The 20339-nt window shown below is 37.9% G+C and overlaps 3 protein-coding genes and 1 non-coding gene across 4 annotated transcripts; 1 reads left to right on the plus strand and 3 right to left on the minus strand.

Moving 5' to 3' along the window:
• Positions 1 to 3492: 3492 nt before the first annotated feature.
• On the minus strand, positions 3493 to 3596 carry LOC112793088 (small nucleolar RNA R71). Its single transcript, XR_003197797.1, has one exon. It is a non-coding gene; the product is annotated as a small nucleolar RNA R71 (small nucleolar RNA).
• Positions 3597 to 10235: 6639 nt separating this feature from the next.
• Positions 10236 to 12471, minus strand: LOC112791114 (uncharacterized). Its single transcript, XM_025833834.3, has 8 exons — positions 12147 to 12471; positions 11891 to 11975; positions 11667 to 11799; positions 11380 to 11536; positions 11173 to 11296; positions 10907 to 11089; positions 10766 to 10831; positions 10236 to 10676 (listed from the first exon to the last, which is right to left on the minus strand). The coding sequence occupies exons 5-8, from the start codon at positions 11281 to 11283 to the stop codon at positions 10473 to 10475; spliced, it is 564 nt and encodes a 187-aa protein (XP_025689619.1). The 5' UTR covers positions 11284 to 11296; positions 11380 to 11536; positions 11667 to 11799; positions 11891 to 11975; positions 12147 to 12471; the 3' UTR covers positions 10236 to 10472.
• On the minus strand, positions 11286 to 14810 carry LOC112780548 (uncharacterized). The gene is made up of 8 exons (XM_025824514.1): positions 14655 to 14810; positions 14294 to 14561; positions 14116 to 14212; positions 13864 to 13991; positions 11891 to 11975; positions 11667 to 11799; positions 11380 to 11536; positions 11286 to 11296 (listed from the first exon to the last, which is right to left on the minus strand). Exons 1-8 carry the CDS (start codon positions 14808 to 14810, stop codon positions 11286 to 11288), a joined length of 1035 nt encoding a protein of 344 aa, XP_025680299.1.
• A 2780-nt stretch (positions 14811 to 17590) lies between these two features.
• LOC112780580 (uncharacterized) lies at positions 17591 to 19228 on the plus strand. The gene has a single exon (XM_025824517.1). It carries the CDS (start codon positions 17591 to 17593, stop codon positions 19226 to 19228), a length of 1638 nt encoding a protein of 545 aa, XP_025680302.1.
• Positions 19229 to 20339: the final 1111 nt, after the last annotated feature.

The raw sequence follows: 20339 nt of genomic DNA on the forward strand, positions 1-20339 counted from the left end.
CTTTATTCGAAGAATGACGATGTAACTTGGCGTTAAACGCCAAGTTCATGCTGCTGTCTGGAGTTAAACGCCAGAAAAACGTCATGATCCGGAGTTGAACGCCCAAAACACGTCATAACCTGGAGTTTGACGCCAAGAAATGCCTTAGCTCGTGGAATGATCAAGCTCAGCCCAAGCATACACCAAGTGGGCCCTGGAAGTGGATTTATGCATCAATTACTTACTCATGTAAACCCTAGTAGCTAGTCTAGTATATATAGGACATTTATCTATTGTATTAGACATCTTTGATCTCATCTTTGATCTCAGTTTTGTTTTATTCTTCATCTTAAGGGATCATTGATCACGTTAGGGAGGCTGGCCATTCGGCGATGCCTGAACCTCTTGCTTATGTATTTTCAACGGTGGAGTTTCTGCACACCATAGATTAAGGGTGTGGAGCTCTGCTGTACCTCAAGTATTAATGAAATTCTATCTTCTTTTATTCAATTCTCTTTTATTCTTATTCCAAGATATTCATTCGTACCCAAGAACATGATGAATGTGATGAGTCAAATTACCCTCATTATCATTCTCACTTATGAACGCGCGTGATTGACAACCACTTACGTTCTACATGCAACAGAGCTTGAATGTGTATCTCTTAGATTCCCCAACAGAATCTTTGTGGTATAAGTTAGATAGTTGGCGGCATTTATGAGGGTCCGGAAAGTCCAACCTTGTCTGTGGTGTTCCGAGTAGGATTCCGGTAATGAATGATCGTGACGTGCTTCAAACTTTAACCTGCTGGGCGTTGGTGACAGACGCAAAAGAGGGATTCTATTCCAGTAGGAGCGGGAACCAACCGGTGATTAGCCATACTGTGACAGAGTGCGTTAGCATAGTTTTCACTGCGAGGATGGGATGTAGCCATCAGCCATGGGTGATGCCTCCAGACTGGTTAGCTGTGCGAGTGACAGCCGCACAGGTTATTTCCCCGTGAGGAATGAAAGTAGCCACAGTTGATGGTGAACCCCTATACAAAGCTTGCCATGGAAAGGAGTAAGAAGGATTGAGTAGAAGGAGTAGGAGAGCAGGCGTCCAAGAGCTCTACAGCATCTCCATCTGCTTATCTGAAATTCCCACCAATGAATCTGCATAAGTGTTCTATCCTTTTTATTATTTCTTCTTTTTATTATTAATTATTCGAAAACCCATAAAACTATTTTAAATCTGCCTAACTGAGATTTGCAAGGTGACCATAGCTTGCTTCATACCAACAATCTCTGTGGATTCGACCCTTACTCACGTAAGGTTTATTACTTGGACGACCCAGTACACTTGCTGGTTAGTTGAACGAGATTGTGAAGGAAATAAACAATGCCCTCAGAGTATACATCCTACAAGTAGAAAGAACAAGTGATCACAATTTCGTCCACCAAGTTTTTGGCGCCGTTGCCGGGGATTGTTCGAGTATGAACAACTGACGGTTCATCTTGTTGCTCAGATTAGGTAATTTTCTTTTCAAAAATCTTTTTCAAAATTTTTCTTTTATTTTTCGTTTTTGCAAACTTTATTTTCGAAAAAAAATTAATAAAAATACAAAAAAATTAGAAAATCATAAAAATCAAAAATATTTTGTGTTTCTTGTTTGAGTCTTGTGTTAATTTTTAAGTTTGGTGTCAATTGCATGCTTTTAAAAATTTTTCTTGCATTTTTCGAAAATCCCATGCATTCATAGTATTCTTCATGATCTTCAAGTTGTTCTTGACAAGTCTTCTTGTTTGATCTTGATGATTTCTTGTTTTGTGTTGTTTGTTGTTTTTCATGTGCATTTTTGCATTCATATTTTCCATGCATTAAAAATTTCTAAGTTTGGTGTCTTGCATGTTTTCTTTGCATCAAAAATTTTTCAAAATAATGTTTTTGATGTTCATCATGATCTTCAAAGTGTTCTTGGTGTTCATCTTGACATTCATAGCATTCTTGCATGCATCTTGTGTCTTGATCCAAAATTTTCATGTTTTGGGTCATTTTTGTGTTTTTCATTCAAAATTTGATTTCAAAAATATCTTTTCCTTATTTTCCTCTAAAATTTCGAAATTTTGGGTTGACTTGGTCAAAAATTTTTAAAATTAGTTGTTTCTTACAAGTCAAGTCAAAATTTCAATTTTAAAAATCTTATCTTTTCAAAACTTTTTCAAAAATCATATCTTTTTCATCTCTTTTTATAATTTTCAAAAATTTCAAAAAAATCTTTTTCAAAATATTTTCAAAATCTTTTTCTTATCTTTATATCTAATTTTCGAAAATGTGCTAACAATTAATGTGATTGGTTCAAAAATTTGAAGTTTGTTACTTTCTTGTTAAGAAAGGTTCAATCTTTAAAGTTCTAGAATCTTATCTTGTAGTTTCTTGCTAGTTAAGTATTTTTTTTAAAAAAATTAAATCTTTTTCAAAATATCTTTTTCTTAAAAATCTTTTTATCTTTCATCTTATCTTTTTCAAAAATTTTATCTTTTTCAAAAGTTTGATTTCAAAATATCTTATCTAACTTCTTATCTTCTTATCTTTTTCAAATTTTGATTTCAAATCTTTTTCAATCAACTAACTAACTTCTTGTTTGTTTCTTATCTTTTTCAAAACCACCTAACTACTTTTCCCTCTCTAATTTTTGAAAATTCTCCCTCTCTTTTTCAAAAATTCTTTTTGTTTTAAAATTTTAATTTTAATTATCTATTAACTTTAATTTTCGAAATTCACTAACCCCTTTTTAAAAATTAATTTTGAACTCTTCTCTCTCTTCTTTTATCTTCTTCTATTTAATTATTTAATTACTAACACTTCTCTTCACCTCTCTTCATCTAAATCCAAATTCTTCTTCTACCCCTTTCTTCTTCTACTAACATAAAGGAATCTCTATACTGTGACATAGAGGATTCCTTTTTCTTTTCTTGTTTTCTTCTCTTTCTTATGAGCAGGAACAAGGATAAAGGCACTCTTGTTGAAGCTGATCCAGAACCTGAAAGGACTCTGAAGAGAAAATTAAGAGAAGCTAAATTACAACAATCCAGAAATAACCTTTCAGAAATTTTCGAACAGGAGAAGGACATGGCAGACGCAAATAATAATGATAATAATGCAAGGAGAATGCTTGGTGACTTCACAAAACCAACATCCAAGTTTGATGGAAGAAGCATCTCCATTCCTGCCATTGGAGCCAATAACTTTGAGCTTAAGCCTCAACTAGTTGCATTAATGCAACAAAACTGCAAGTTTTATGGGCTTCCATCTGAAGATCCCTATCAGTTTTTAACTGAGTTCTTGCAAGTCTGTGATACTGTAAAGACGAATGGAGTTAATCCTGACGTCTACAGACTCATGCTTTTCCCTTTTGCTGTAAGAGACAGAGCTAGAATATGGTTGGATTCACAACCTAAGGACAGCCTGAACTCTTGGGATAAACTGGTTACTGCCTTCTTAGATAAGTTCTTTCCTCCTCAAAAACTGAGCAAGCTGAGAGTGGATGTTCAAACCTTTAAGCAAAAAGATGGTGAATCCCTCTATGAAGCTTGGGAAAGATACAAGTAGTTGACCAAGAGATGTCCATCTGACATGTTTTCAGAATGGACCTTATTAGATATATTCTATTATGGTCTCTCTGAATTTTCGAAAATGTCACTGGATCACTCTACAGGTGGATCTATTCACCTGAAGAAAACGCCTGAAGAGGCACAAGAACTCATTGACATGGTTGCTAACAACCAGTTCATGTATACCTTTGAGAGGAATTCTGTGAATAATGGGGTCCCTCAGAAGAAAGGAGTTCTTGAAATTGATGCTCTGAATGCCATACTGGCTCAGAACAAAATGTTGACTCAACAGGTCAACATAATTTCTCAAAATCTGAATGGATTGCAACATGCAGCCAACAGTACTAGAGAGGCAGCTTCTGAAGAAGCTTATGATCCTGAGAACCCTACCATGGCAGAGGTTAATTATCTGGGTGAACCATATGGAAACACCTATAACCCATCATGGAGAAATCATCCAAATTTCTCATGGAAGGATCAACAAAAGCCTCAACAAGGCTTTAACAATGGTGGACGCAATAGGCTGAATAATAGTAAGCCATATCCATCATCCTCTCAGCAACAGACAGAGAACTCTGAACAAAATAATTCTAATTTAGCTAATATAGTCTCTGATCTGTCAAAAGCCACTTTCAGTTTCATGAATGAAACAAGATCCTCCATTAGAAATTTGGAGGCACAAGTAGGCCAGCTGAGTAAGAAAGTTATTAAAACTCCTCCCAGTATTCTCCCAAGTAATACAGAAGAGAATCCAAAAGGAGAGTGCAAAGCCATTGACTTAGTCAACATGGCCGAATGCATCAAGGAGGAGGAGGACGAAAATCCTAGTGAGGCAGACCTCCTGGGACGTCCTTCAAGCAAGAAGAAGTTTCCTGATAAGGATCCTGAGGAATCTGAGGCTCATACAGAGACCATAGAGATTCCACTAAATCTCCTTCTGCCATTCATGAGCTCTGACTATTATTCATCCTCTGAAGAAGATGAAGATGTGACTGGAGAGCAAGTTGCTCAATATCTAGGAGCTATCATGAAACTGAATGCCAAGCTATTTGGTAATGAGACTTGGGAAAGTGAACCTCCCTTGCTCATTCGTGATTTGGATACTTGGATTCAGGAAACTCTACCTCAAAAGAGAAAAGATCCTGGCAAGTTCTTGATACCTTGCACCATTGGCACCATGAGCTTTGAAAAAGCTCTGTGTGATCTTGGGTAAGGGATAAACCTTATGCCACTCTCTGTAATGGAGAAGCTAGGGATCATTGAGGTGCAACCTGCTTTGTTCTCACTGCAATTGGCAGATAAGTCAGTGAGACAAGCTCATGGGATAGTAGAGGACGTGCTTATAAAAGTTGAAGACTTTTACATCCCTGCTGATTTCCTAATCCTAGATACTAGGAAGGAAGATGATGAATGCATCATCTTAGGAAGACCTTTCCTAGCCACAGCAGAAGCTGTGATAGATGTCAACAGAGGAGAGTTAGTCCTTCAATTGAATGGAGAATACCTTGTGTTTCAAGCACATGGCAATCCCTCTGTGACAAAAGAGAGTAAGCATGAAGAGCTTCTCTCAGTTCAAGGTCAAGAAGAGCCCACACAGTCAAACTCTAAGTTTGGTGTTGTGAAGCCACAACCAAACTCTAAGTTTGGTGTTCAAACCCCATATCCAAACTCTAAGTTTGGTGTTGGGACTAGACAACATTGACTTGATTGCTCTGTGGCTCCATGAGAGCCACTGTCAAGCTATTGACATTAAAGAAGCGCTTGTTGGGAGGCAACCCAATTTTATTTATCTAATTTTATTTTATTTTGTTTCTTTGTTATTTTTGTGTTTAATTAGGTACATGATCATGAGGAGTCACGAAAAAAAATCAAAAAAATTAAAAACAGAGTCAAAAACAGAAGAAAAAATTTTTTCACCCTGGAGGACGCACGGGCCGGCGTTCAGCGCCCAGAAGATGCATCTGGCCAGCGTTCAGCGCCAGAACAGAGCATCTTCCTGGCGCTGAACGCCCAAAACAAGCAACATCCTGGCGTTTAACGCCAGGATGCGCACGCAGAGGACAATCTGGCGCTGAACGCCAGAAACAAGCTTGAAACTGGCGTTCAACGTCAGAATCAAGCATCACATGGGCGTTTAACGCCCAGAACATGCACCAATGGGCGTTTGAAAGCCAGAATGGTGCATGAAGGCAATTTACACGCCTATAGGGTGAAGGAATGGTATTTCTTTTCACCTCAGGACCTGTGGACCCCACAGGATCCCCACTTCAGGATCTGTGGACCCCACAGGATCCCCACCTACCTTTTCTTTTAATCCTATTCACACTCTCCTAATCCAAATCTCATTTTCAATGTCACCCTTCCCAAAAACCTTCACCAATCACATCAATTCCTCTTCCCAATTTCCCCATGCACCATTCACATCAACCCCCTTTTCCCCATAAATCCCACCTACCTCCATTACATTCAAATTCAATTTTCCACCCTTTCCCACCCAACATGGCCGAAACCTAACCCTCCCCCCTCCCTATAAATACATCTCCTTTCTTCTTCATTTTCACACAACACTACCCATTCTTCTCTCATATAGCCGAACCCACTTCTCTCCCTCTCTTCCAATTTCTCTTCTTCTTCTTCTTCTACTCTTCTTTTCTTTCTGCTCGAGGACGAGCAAATTTTAAGTTTGGTGTGGTAAAAAGCCTAGCTTTTTATTTTTCATTCACCATCAATGGCACCCAAGACCGGAGTTTCCTCAAGAAAAGGAAAAGGGAAGGCAAAAGCTTCCACTTCCGAATCATGGGAAAAGGAGAGATTCATCTCCAAGAGCCACCAAGACCACTTCTATGATGTTGTGGCAAAGAAGAGGGTGATCCCTGAGGTCCCCTTCAAGCTCAAAAAGAATGAGTATCCGGAAATCCGACATGAGATCCAAAGGAGAGGGTGGGAAGTCATAACCAACCCCATGCAACAAGTCGGATTACTGATGGTTCAAGAGTTCTATGCTAATGCATGGATCACAAGGAACCATGATCAAAGTATGAACCCGAATCCAAAGAACTATCTCACAATGGTTCGGGGGAAATACTTAGATTTCAGTCCGGAAAATGTGAGGTTGGCGTTTCATCTACCCATGATGCAAGGTGATGAACGCCCTTACACAAGGAGGGTCAACTTCAATCAAAGGTTGGACCAAGTCCTAATGGACATTTGTGTGGAAGGCGCCCAATGGAGAGTAGACTCCAAAGGCAAACCGGTCCAACTAAGAAGACTGGACCTCAAGCCTGTAGCTAGAGGATGGTTGGAGTTCATCCAAAGATCCATCATCCCTACAAGCAACCGATCTGAAGTTACTGTGGATCGGGCCATCATGATTCATAGCATCATGATTGGAGAGGAAGTAGAGGTTCATGAAGTCATAGCCAATGAACTCTACAAAATAGCTGACAAGCCTTCATACATGGCACGGCTAGCCTTCCCCCACCTCATATGCCATTTATGCTACTCAGCTGGAGTTATCATAGATGGAGATGTCTCCATTGAAGAAGACAAGCCCATCACCAAGAAAAGGATGGAGCAAACAAGGGAAGTTCCTCACGGCCCCCAAGGAGAACATGAGGAAGTTCATCAACAAATGCCTCATGGAATGCACCTTCCTCCCAACAACTATTGGGAGCAACTCAGTACCTCCTTAGAAGACTTGAGCCAAAACGTGGAACAACTAAAGGTGGAACATCATGAACACGCCCTCACTCTTCAAGAAATAAGAGAAGATCAAAGAGCCATGAGGGAGGAGCAACAAAGGCAAGGAAGGGACATAGAAGAGTTGAAGAACATCATTGGTCCTTCAAGAAGAAGACGCCACTAGAGGTGGATTCATTCCTTGTTCTTTATTTTCTTTCTGTTTTCGGTTTTTAAGTGTTATGTTTGTCTATGTTTTTGTGTTTCTACTTCATGATCATTAGTGTGTAAACCATGCCTTAAAGCTATGAATAAAATCCATTAGTCTTTCACCTCTCTTAAAAGAAAAATGTTTTAATTCAAAAGAACAAGAAGTACATAATTTTCGAAATTATTAGTGAATTTAATTTAATTATATTGATGTGGTGGCAATAATTTTTGTTTTCTGAATGAATGAATGAACAGTGCATATTTTTGATCTTGTTGTTTATGAGTGTTAAAAATTGTTGGTTCTTGAAAGAATGATGAACAAAGAGAAATGTTATTGATGATCTGAAAAACATCATGAATTTGATTCTTGAAGCAAGAAAAAGCAGTGAAAAAAAAAAGTGGCGAAAATTTTAGCAAAGATCCAAGGCTTTGAGCATTAATGGATAGGAGGGCCCAAGGAAATAAAATCCAGGCCTAAGCGGCTAAATCAAGCTGTCCCTAACCATGTGCTTGTGTCATGAAGGTCCAAGTGAAAAGCTTGAGACTGAATGGTTAAAGTCGTGATCCAAAGCTAAAGAGTGTGCTTAAGAGCTCTGGACACCACTAACTAGGGACTCTAGCAAAGCTGAGTCACAATCTGAAAAGGTTCACCCAGTTATGTGTCTGTGGCATTTGTGTATCCGGTGGTAATACTGGAAGACAAAGTGCTTAGGGCCACGGCCAAGACTCATAAAGTAGCTGTGTTCAAGAATCAACATGCCTAACTAGGAAAGTCAATAACACTATCTGAAATTCTAAGTTCCTAGAGAAGCCAATCACTCTAAACTTCAAAGGAAAAAGTGAGATGCCAAAACTGTTCAGAAGCAAAAAGCTACAAGTCCCGCTCATCTAATTAAATTAATATTCATTGATATTTTGGACTTTATAGTATATTCTCTTCTTTTTATCCTATTTGATTTTCAGTTGCTTGGGGACAAGCAACAATTTAAGTTTGGTGTTGTGATGAGCGGATAATTTATACGCTTTTTGGCATTGTTTTCATATAGTTTTTAGTAAGTTTAAGCTACTTTTAGGGATGTTTTCATTAGTTTTTATGTTAAATTCACATTTCTGGACTTTACTATGAGTTTGTGTGTTTTTCTGTGATTTCAGGTAAATTCTGACTGAAATTGAGGGATTTGAGCAAAACTCTGAAGAAGGCTAACAAAAGGACTGCTGATGCTGTTGGAATCTGACCTCCCTGCACTCGAAATGAATTTTCTGGAGCTACAGACCTCCAATTGGCGCGCTCTCAACGGCGTTGGAAAGTAGACATTCAGGGCTTTCCAGCAATATATAATAGTCCATACTTTATTCGAAGAATGACGACGTAACTTGGCGTTAAACGCCAAGTTCATGCTGCTGTCTGGAGTTAAACGCCAGAAAAACGTCATGATCCGGAGTTGAACGCCCAAAACACGTCATAACCTGGAGTTTGACGCCAAGAAATGCCTTAGCTCGTGGAATGATCAAGCTCAGCCCAAGCATACACCAAGTGGGCCCTGGAAGTGGATTTATGCATCAATTACTTACTCATGTAAACCCTAGTAGCTAGTCTAGTATATATAGGACATTTATCTATTGTATTAGACATCTTTGATCTCATCTTTGATCTCAGTTTTGTTTTATTCTTCATCTTAAGGGATCATTGATCACGTTAGGGAGGCTGGCCATTCGGCCATGCCTGAACTCTTTGCTTATGTATTTTCAACGGTGGAGTTTCTGCACACCATAGATTAAGGGTGTGGAGCTCTGCTGTACCTCAAGTATTAATGAAATTCTATTATCTTTTATTCAAATCTCTATCTTATTCTTATTCCAAGATATTCATTCGTACCCAAGAACATGATGAATGTTATGAGTCAGATTACCCTCATTATCATTCTCACTTATGAACGCGCGTGATTGACAACCACTTCCGTTCTACATGCAACAGAGCTTGAATGCGTATCTCTTAGATTCCCCAACAGAATCTTCGTGGTATAAGCTAGATAGATGGCGGCATTTATGAGGATCCGGAAAGTCTCACCTTGTCTGTGGTATTCCGAGTAGGATCCTGGGAATCCGGAAAGTCTCACCTTGTCTGTGGTATTCCGAGTAGGATTCCGGTAATGAATGACTGTGACGTGCTTCAAACTTTAACCTGCTGGGCGTCAGTGACAGACGCAAAAGAGGGATTCTGTTCCAGTAGGAGCGGAAACCAACCGGTGATTAGCAGTACTGTGACAGAGTGCGTGCATTAGTTTTCACTGCGAGGATGGGATGTAGCCATTAGCCATGGGTGATGCCTCCAGACTGGTTAGCTGTGCGAGTGACAGCCGCACAGGGTATTTCCCCGAGAGGAAGAAAGTAGCCACAGTTGATGGTGAACCCCTATACAAAGCTTGCCATGGAAAGGAGTAAGAAGGATTGAGTAGAAGCAGTAGGAGAGCAGGCGTCCTTGAGCCATACAGCATCTGCATATACTTAACTGATACCTCTACCAATGAATCTGCATAAGTCTTCTATCTCTTTATTTTACATATAATCTATTTTCTTATTTTTATTTTCTAAATCCATAAACCATTTTAATCTGCCTAACTGAGATTTGCAAGGTGACCATAGCTTGCTTCATACCAACAATCTCTGTGGATTCGACCCTTACTCGCGTAAGGTTTATTACTTGGACGACCCAGTACACTTGCTGGTTAGTTGAACGGAGTTGTGAGAATAAACAGTGCCCTAAGAGTAATTATATGCTAAAGCTCAAAAGATAGAAATCACAATTTCGTCCACCACCAACCGAAAACATTAATGGTTGGTATAAGTCAACCATACATTATTCAAGCTAATGACATAGCATAAGGCAAACCACAAAGCTGAATACAGAAGATCCAACGACAAAACTTAGGTAATCATTATATATTAGACACACAATCTGGTCCGTCGGTGCAACCGCTAAGGCCTAGATTAGTTTATTACATAGCAATGACACTACTCATCATGAATCTCGACAATAGTTGCAGTGGCACCCTCTGTCACTTTCCTGCATTTGGATGATGATGATGCACGGGCAGAATCGGGGTACACGTCGATCAGCTTCTTAGACCACCCACCAGTGATAATTTTATCATTTGGAGTTGAGAATCCATCATTTGTTCCCTGGGATAAAGTCTCAACAGAGGGAGAGGTTGTACCCTGAAAATCCAAACGGGTTGCTATAACACATGTTTTAAACATGATGTATGTATAACAGATGTAGAGAAATATTTGTTCTGCATTTATACCTTTGGGGTCTCAGCAGAGTCAGTGTTCATGCTCAGCAGTTCAGAGTTCTCCATACCCATATTATGCTGCATGGCATAGGCAAATTAAACATACAACTCAAATACAAAGACAAACACGGAAGATTAGGAGGATTTTGTAACCTCGTCAAATCTAGTCTTCGCAGTAAATTTTGTGATAACAGAGTTGTCCGCACAGAGCTTAGTAACAATTATCCTACATGGTTGGAATGCATTAAGATCTTCCATTTTCACAGATACTTTGAACAGAAATTTCTTTCCCATCAGTGAGTTAAGCTCTGTTGGATATTCCTCGTTAACTCCACCCTACAGATGCAAAACAGAAATTACAATGGCTTCAAGAAAGTGTGTGATAAAGAAGATTCAAAGCCGGAAAAAATGCATAATACCCTGGTTAGTTGTGCGAGTCTGAGATCGGATGCGGATATACCAAGGAATTTGGACGCCTCCTTATCGTACAGTAGGAAAGAAGCCGTATCGGTCTCATCAGCAACTCGCATGTTTATGCTAAACCTGCATACCATAACATGACTCGTATCCAGATAGAAAGTAGGACATTAATGCAGAACATGTAAACAAATTATGATAAGATATACCTTGGAGTGTGAGACGATGGGTATGTCTCACACCTAGCACAGTGGTATGAGTTCTCGGCTTCTTGTAAAGAATGGAAGCAATGCTTGCAACTCTTGTACCACCACCCATTCTTAGGATCAATGGATATAACCGTGCCAATAGTGACAAAGAGCCATTCTGCATGTTTGGTTATATTAATCTAGTAATCTAATAATCTAGCAATTCATTACATATATCAATTTATGATATTTATTATATATAACTGAAACCAGGGTCTGGAGACAACAATGATTGAATGCATGTGCACCTCAATTGAATCCTTCAGCTCGGAGATGGGCTTATAAATGGAATGGTTAAGTAGGTCCTCTTCGAGTGAATATGTCGGCTCTCCCGGTATTTGAGAAACTTGAGTTGCAGCAGGTACACCTGATATTATGACACTGGAAGTGTACCAGTATACAATATGTGAAAGTTGTATACATGTCGAGCTACTCACTGGTAAAATAAGGTATGAGTCCGAAATTAAAATACCTCTTGCGAAAATCCTTGACCTCTTGAAAATCACCGTTGATGTGCAGAATGAAATTGTAGTTGGTGTTTGATATACCCATTGTACCTGTGTACAATCAAATCAGCGTATAAGAACTTCTGCCATCTCAGGGCTACATATAATGCATTGAAATCGAGCCTTGAAACATCTCCGGAACAGTGAGATGGCTTTCACTTGAAAGGACCATAACCTATAACAATTAATTTTTTTCTTTAAATTAAGGATGAGAAACCCAACTCCCATGAATGATCCACGGCAAATCCTTCCCCGTATTTGTGCCCATGTTCTCTTGTCACATCCACCGGTCTAGGTTCAAGCTGTTGCCATCCGTGGTGATTGACATGGCCTGAGTGTTGTGGCGCCGAGTAGGGTTGCCACTTGCCATGATTTTCTCTAATGGCCGTGCTAGATAATTATGGGGATAAAACATGGTATGGGAATTTTGTCCTTAGAATAAGAAGTGAATCTCGAATAGAGAAACAAATGTGTTGCTCACAGCACGCACAACGCACTGAAGTTCAATTGAATCAATGCAGGTTTGTCTAATACAGCTAGGTTAGGGCAGTTGCATCATCTGGTTTTTTGGGGTTTGGGTTTTGTCATGTTTTTTAACCAAAAATACCACTTGCTTGTTGTTTTGGTAGATAACATCTAGTATTAGAGAATTGAATTGTTGAGGCCCGAGGAAAATAAAGGCCTTCCATTTTTACTTATATGAAATACATTAAGCAATAAAAAAAATGAAAATATAGTTATGTTAATGCTGATTTCAATTGTTGCCTTTATAATAAGTTACTTATTCTGCAGGATTATAAATATAATAGTTAATAAAGAATATATCATAATTAAGAGTAAGATAATGTACAATACAACATGTCATAATGAGGATCAACGAAGGATAATCATTTTTATCTTATAGCAATTTTGTTTAGTTGAATCTAATAATTTATTTTTATTCATTTTTTACTTTCAACTGTTTTTCAGTATTTTAGTTTTGAATACTAAGGGTTTCAAAAGTATCTTCCTTTTTTTTATAAAAGGAGAAAAATTGAATAAGAATAATGAATTTGGTACATAAGAGTTTTGGAACAAAATGTAAAAATTAAACAATAATGAAAATTATGGAATTTTTGTATAATTTTTATGATTTGAAAAAAAAAATCAGGTTTATTATTGTAATGAAAACTTGATTATATCTTAGCTTTAGATTTTTTAGTGTTTGTGTTGTTGATTCATAAACTTTCTTGGATGGGACTTTAATATTAAATTATTTTGATCACCACTTCATTATATAATTATACTATAAAGTATTTATTATAATTAAATCATATTTTTAATTTTATTTTATATATTGCAATGTTTTAAAAAGTAAAATTACATATTTTTATTCTTATGATCTAATTTAATATAAAAAGTTTATATTAAGTACTTAATCTACTAATATTTTAGTATTAAATATTTTCCATTAAATTTATCATATCCGTGAGATGCACTGGGACTTCTCTAGTAGTATATAAAAATCCAAAGTAGATAGAAGTGTCCATTAAATTTAGTATAAACAAAAAAAAAATATAAAATGAGAAACTTTTCATGAAATTAAATATTTTGTTCATTAAATTTAATTAAATTATATAGATTTCATTAAATTTAATTAAATCAGATAGATTTCATTAAATTCATTATTTTATTCATTGTTTACCGTAGTTACATAAAATGAGTAAATTCTGTTACATAGTATACTTTGAACTTGTACATTTTCTTCATTGTGATAAAAGATATTCACATCTTTGCTTGTAATTTTTTAATTATGCATTCTTTTTATTTTGTTACGGGTCTTTTGGCTGAACCAAGATTAACTCAATCATATATATACTGTAAACCTAATTAGATGTCCAGGATAGGCTTAAAGTATGTTACTTGACACAGAAAAATTCAGAATCAATACGTGACGAACCTTTAAATAGGTTAAACTTCGCAAATTGTATAATAAGTATATATTCTGAGGTTGGTGTCTCTTCCATATGCTTTACCAATTTAGTTACAAATTCTTCCCACAAAGTACATCGAATGGTACCATTTCTTCTGTAGACACATTTAACAATTAATTAGTTCAAGAATCAGTCGATTAGTCAATATACATAGAAACAAAGTTGCACTAAATTATATGTTTTTAAAAAAATTGGACAGGTAAGAACGTTCTACTAACCTCAGGTCATCAAGTTCTATGACAATGTAAATGGACTTCTTTCCATTCTTTGTGAATTCAATAATGTCACCCTTAGCAGTGAGGAGCCCAATTAAATCTAAAAAATAAATACGTGAGTAATAATTCAGGATTGATTTTGATATAGGAAAAAGGAGACAACATATTAGGAGCTTCATACCAATTAAATGGGACTGAGCATTGGTGTGGTTAAGTATTACTTCATTGGGCACAAAGCAAAAAATATGTGTAAGGAATAGAGGATCCTGAACCACCCTAAGCTGGGTATCTCTCTTAAAATATATTCTGCTAACATGATTGGTGGCTTTGTACTTGAGGTCATTCTGAGCAACTGAAAAATTGGAGATAGTGTATATTTTCCCTTCGGTAAGGTCGGCCTCAAATAACCTCCTATGAGGGTTTCGAATTGAACATTGGATCCGATCTCCCTATGTGAAAATAGTTGCATGATTATTGTAACACATACACCATATAAATTAATGATATTGATTACAATTGAGGTCTCGGTGTTGGTAGCTTACTTGATTATCCATGACCACCAGCTCCAGCATTGGCTTTTGAAATTTCTGCTCAGCCGTAGATAGAGTCCAAATCTTAATCAAACGCACCTTGATCCTATAGGTCAAGTTGTCATGGGATGCATCAATGTCCTTGACATTGTTGAAGGTGCTAGCCATGATGTTTGTTGCAATTTGCAGGGAGGCCGAAAAGCAAGAGAGATTGGTATAAGTGGGGAAAGGAGGATGTTGATAAAACGAACCGGAGTGGTTAATTTATAGAAGCGAGGAGTGTGACACAAACGGAAGGCACGAACCTTGTTGTAAAAGGAGTCAAAAAGAAGAGGACAAAGTTGTGCATGTTACCGTAACCATGCATGCCGCCATTTGAGGAAGAGTTCGTAACATAATAATTGAAACCATGTCAAGCATGTAAATTTAAAGCAGTGCAGTGTAAATATTAGATTAGAAGAGTATGGTGAGGTACATCATTCAAGGTTACATACACCGTAGATTATACCTTGCAAACACATTTATAGATGTCTAGATGTACATACTTACCAAGTGTTTAAATGTATGTCGCACTTAATACTTGAAACAATTGTAGGTCGGGTGAAATAATCAACAAACTTAAAACTGAAATCGTGTCTGAACTCACTAGGATGCTGGACATGTGCAATCCTCTTGCCAAGAGTTTTCGCTTTGCTCGAGACAGGTTCACTGATAGCGAGCCTTCAGAAATTAAAATGAGGTTGATTAGGAAGCGAAAAAAGAATGGAAGAGTGTACAACTTACCCACTGCGTCTGAGGTTGCCATCCTGATAGTAGGTGACATTGACGACTCAATCCTTGATAGAGATATTATTATTTAGTCCACAGCAAATAAGTTGCAAAGAATAGATGTTCTACACCCGTTGTACTTGGCTCTTCAATATCCGTTGATATTTCCATACGGTGAGGATGGATTCAGGACAGGTATTCAGACATCTACTAGATATGACCTGAATGGTATAAAGAAACGTAAGACGATAAGTATGAGAGAGTTTTTTTCATACCGTATACAGATGAGGTTCAATGAGTCCCCAATCATGTTACAATCTATGAGGTTGTTCCAACAATTTCTGGTCGATGCGTACACGATGATTGAGGCTGAACGGCTTAGTTTTATCAGACATAACCAACCCAAACTAAGGGTGGACAAATATATTGCACTGCATGAGTCATTGGTTAGGGGAGAGGCAAGTGCTGTTGCAACTGGACAGAGGATTATACTACCGAGTAGCTTCACTGGCGGTCCTCGGTACATGTTCAACAATTGCAATGATGCATTTGCGATTTGCAAATATGCAGGTTATCCTAGCTTTTTCATAACAATTACTTGCAATCCTGAATGGGATGAGATAAAACGTTCGTTAAAAGACACAGGGTTAAAAGCACAAGACCGTCCTGACATTGTATCGAGGATTTTTAACCTAAAGCTCGGTCAGTTGATAGCTGACTTCAAGCATGGTCAATTCTTTGGCAAGATAACGGCATGTAAATTTAATGAAATCTATTATGTTATACATGTATCAAAATTAAAGCCTAACAATGAGTTGGTCTCTACAGACATCTGCACGGTAGAATTCCAAAAGCGGGGACTCCCACATGCGCACATACTGCTGTTCATGCATCCTCTATCCAAGCCTAAGTCACCAGATGATATTGACAAACTAATCTCAGCTGAGATTCTAGACAAGATCAAGAGGCCAAAACTTTATGGGGCAGTTGAAAAGTACATGGTCCATGGCCCGTGTGGCAAGTATAATAGTAAAAGCCCCTGAATGTTGAACGGTCGGTGCTCAAAGTATTATCCCAAGCCCTTTAGATCAAGGACAATAATTGATGATGGTGGGTTCCCCAAGTATAAGAGGATGGATAATGGTCGGATAGTTACAAAGAATAATACGGCCCTCGATAATTCATATATTGTACCATACAATCCATCACTACTACTGAAATACGGTTGCCATATAAATGTTGAGCACACCTGCCAAACGTCCGTAATAAAGTATTTGTTTAAGTACGTTCACAAGGGCAATGATCGGGTAACTGCTTCTTTCTACCAAACCAATGTAGACGGTGAGTCTGAACAAGTGGTAGATGAGATACGCAACTATTATGATTGTCGGTATATCTCAGCCTGTGAGGCAGCTTGGCGCATTTTTGGGTATGACATCCAACAGAAGGAACCTTCGGTCATCAGGCTTCCTTTTCATTTGCCAAATGAACACCTTGTTATATTCAGGGATTACGAAAACATTGTTGATGTAATAGATAGGGTTGATGGCAAGCTAACAAAGCTATTGGCCTGGATGCTTGCGAATAGGTTGTTTCCTTATGGTCGTACTCTTACATACAGTCAATTTCCTAACAAATTTGTATGGAAAGATGACATATCCATGTGGATGCCAAGGAAACAAGGATTCTCCATTGGTAGGCTTTCGCATGTTCCCCGCGGCAACGGCGAGGATTATTACCTGCGACTTTTGCTCAACATACAAAAGGGATGCCTCAGCTATGTTCATTTGCGCACAGTCAACGGGGTTGTGTATGGTACCTTCAAGGAAGCATGCTATGCATTAGGGTTATTGCAAGATGATAAGGAATTCATTGATGCTATAATAGAAGCAAGCACGTGGGCCTCTGGAAACTACTTGCGTGACCTGTTCGTGGTGCTCTTACTATCTAACAACGTTGTAAGACCCGAGGTTGTTTGAGAGCAGTGTTACCATGTATTGTCCGAGGATATCTTATTCTATCATAGAAAAAATATGCAGTGTGCAGGTATGGTCGTCATTAACATGATTTCTTTGGTAAATATGTTGTATGATGGTTCAAATCTCTATTTGTAACAGATCGGTATCATTTTTTCATTATTTTTATTAGATCTTGAACTTTCACCGGAACAAATTATGAACATGACACTTGCGAAAATTGAGGACAAGCTTCAGGGTAATGGAAGATCTCTTAAAGAGTTTGACAAGATGCCTTACCCAAGTTCGGACATTATTGATGGCTTAGAGGATCGACTCCTACTAGATGAGCTGAACTTTGATGTCGATGCCCTAACTAAGGAGCTTAACAACAACCTATCTAATATGAACATAGGTCAGAGAAAAGCATTTGATGTCATCATACAGGCAGTCAATGGTAACGCCGGAGGATTCTTCTTTGTTTATGGCTGCGGTGGTACCGATAAGACGTATCTATACAGGACTCTATCAGCTGCAATTCGAAGCAAAAGGGGCATTGTACTGAATGTTACATCCAGTGGGATTGCTTCTTTATTGTTTCCAAATGGACGCACAACTCATTCAAGGTTTAAGATACCGCTGGAGTTGACAGAGGACTCAGTATATTGCATTAAGCAAGGTACATCTTTGGCCAAGTTGATATGCAAAGCTAGACTTATTATATGGGATGAGGCACCAATGCTCAACAAACTTTGCTACGAAGCACTCGACAAGTGCTTTCGTGACATCCTGAGCTCAGAACCATATTATAATGCAGAATTACCTTTTGGAGGTAAGGTCGTGGTACTAGGAGTTGACTTTAGACAGATTCTTCCAGTCATTCCAATGAGCTCCCGTCAGGATATTGTTCATTCAGCTATCAATGCTTCGTATCTATGGCAACACTGTACTATTCTAACCCTGACAGTGAACATGCGTTTAACTATTGGACCAACAGATAAAGCTGTGGATGATGTTATTGAGTTCTCAAAATGGCTGTTGGATATTGGGGATGGCTTGGTTGGGGATTCTATGGATGGGGAGTCAGAGGTGCATATTCATCCTGACATATTGATACATGATTCAATTCATCCCTTTGATGATATGGTTGAGTTTGTATACCCTAACCTCTTGGCTAATATTATCCAGCCATCGTACTTTAAACATCGATCCATCCTTGGTCTTACATTAGAGGTGGTCAATGAGGTAAATACGCTCATAATAGATCGTTTGGAAGGGGATGAAAAAATATATTTAAGCTGTGATAGTTTGTGTGTTGAGGAAGGAAACATGGAGTCAGACTTGGACACAATTACACCGGATGTTCTTAATGCTATTAGCTGCTCTGGTTTGCCCCCACATCAACTAACTCTAAAAGTAGGTGTGCCAGTCATGCTATTGCGCAATATTGACCAGTCCAACGGTCTATGTAACGGGACAAGATTACAAGTACGGAAACTAGGAAATCATGTTGTTGAGTGCATGACGTTAACAGGAAACAAGGTTGGTCAGGTAGTCATAATACCGCGAATGGATATGATTCCTACCAACCAAGGTCTGCCGTTTAGGTTTCAGAGGAGACAATTCCCAATTATTGTGTCCTTCGCAATGACGATTAATAAGTCACAGGGACAAACTTTGATCACGGTTGGGTTGTACTTGCCAAGGCCAGTTTTTTCGCACGGCCAGCTGTATGTTGCACTATCAAGAGTAAAGTCAAAGAATGGACTCAGAGTGTTAATTCAGAATAACAAATGCAAGGTGGCCACTTCGACAATCAATGTGTCTACAGGGAAATATTTGGAAATATCCACTAGACGGTAAAATCGATAACTATTCACATTCATGTCATAGTGAAATCGTCGAATTGTTAGGCTATTACAGGCAATATCTACCTTCAAATTTGTCCTACTTGCTAATCCAATCTACAAAATAACTGAGAAACTTATAACTCATACTTTGTGAAACACTGCTAAATGTAAGACACGAACATACATTTGTCATATTCTCAAAATAATTACTCGCGAATGATTTTCTAGACCGATGCCGTGCAACGCACGGGCTAATGCACTAGTTAGATTAGAAGAGTATGGTTGAATCAATGTGTGGTTGTAAAGACCCAGAGACAACAACTCAGCAGTCACGTTTCGTGCCTGATCTGAATGTACAGAAAGTTGATGGCTCTTGTCGTGTATTGTTAGTTAGTAGTTGCAGATTTTATAGGTATGAAACCCCGATGGTGATTGATTGAGGCGTGCATGGTGTTTTGTCCGCATTAACATGGCACAGGCTTGGATATCATAAGTTGTTATCTACCTCAGTACACAAATTCTTCCCGTCTCAACATGGCTATTTAAGAATCATATTATTGCACTTATGACTTAGGTAACCTTCCATGTTTTAATGTCTATACTAATACTAATTGCATTCTGACTCAACAGCGTTGGACACCATTGTCATTTCCTTCTATGCTTATGAATATCTCACGTTTGTAAGATATTTATTATTTATCTGCATTTGAAGTTTGAGCACTACATGAATTTCTTCTATGTAGAGTGAATATATAAAGTTTGAAAACTTTATTCTATGTGGTAACTCATATAAGGTTTAAACCTTCACTTTTTCCAAAGTATAGTTAATTAGTCTAACTCCATTAACCATGTATAGAATCTAGATAATTCTAATCATATCTTGACTTAATCATAAGAATTTTTAACATAAAATTTTACTAGTTTGACTCCGTACAATTTAATCTAATCATAAGAACTTGATTTAAGGATGGGAAAAATTGCTCACAGAATATCTGATTGCAGTAAATTAACTATCTTGAACAAAAGAATGTAAATTTAAAGAATACTATTGTAAAATTTTGTAACATTTTGTTTTCTTATTTTATAGTTATATTAGATGATAAATTGAAACTGGAAAATTAATT

The sequence above is a fragment of the Arachis hypogaea genome, chromosome 3 (assembly GCF_003086295.3).
Source record: "Arachis hypogaea cultivar Tifrunner chromosome 3, arahy.Tifrunner.gnm2.J5K5, whole genome shotgun sequence".
Classification (NCBI taxonomy): domain Eukaryota; kingdom Viridiplantae; phylum Streptophyta; class Magnoliopsida; order Fabales; family Fabaceae; genus Arachis; species Arachis hypogaea.

Excerpts from the sequence above, each read along its gene's own strand:
- LOC112791114 (XM_025833834.3), bottom strand. The coding sequence starts at position 11,283 with ATGCGAGTTGCTGATGAGACCGATACGGCTTCTTTCCTACTGTACGAT. Across the intron at positions 10,832-10,906 it reads CGAAGACTAGATTTGACGAG|CATAATATGGGTATGGAGAA; the intron begins GTTACAAAATCC and ends TATGCCATGCAG. Across the intron at positions 10,677-10,765 it reads ACTCTGCTGAGACCCCAAAG|GGTACAACCTCTCCCTCTGT; the intron begins GTATAAATGCAG and ends TTGGATTTTCAG.
- LOC112780548 (XM_025824514.1), bottom strand. The coding sequence starts at position 14,810 with ATGGCTAGCACCTTCAACAATGTCAAGGACATTGATGCATCCCATGAC. Across the intron at positions 13,992-14,115 it reads ATAGAACTTGATGACCTGAG|AAGAAATGGTACCATTCGAT; the intron begins GTTAGTAGAACG and ends ATGTGTCTACAG. Across the intron at positions 11,537-11,666 it reads AGCTGAAGGATTCAATTGAG|AATGGCTCTTTGTCACTATT; the intron begins GTGCACATGCAT and ends CCAAACATGCAG.
- LOC112780580 (XM_025824517.1), top strand. The coding sequence starts at position 17,591 with ATGACACTTGCGAAAATTGAGGACAAGCTTCAGGGTAATGGAAGATCT.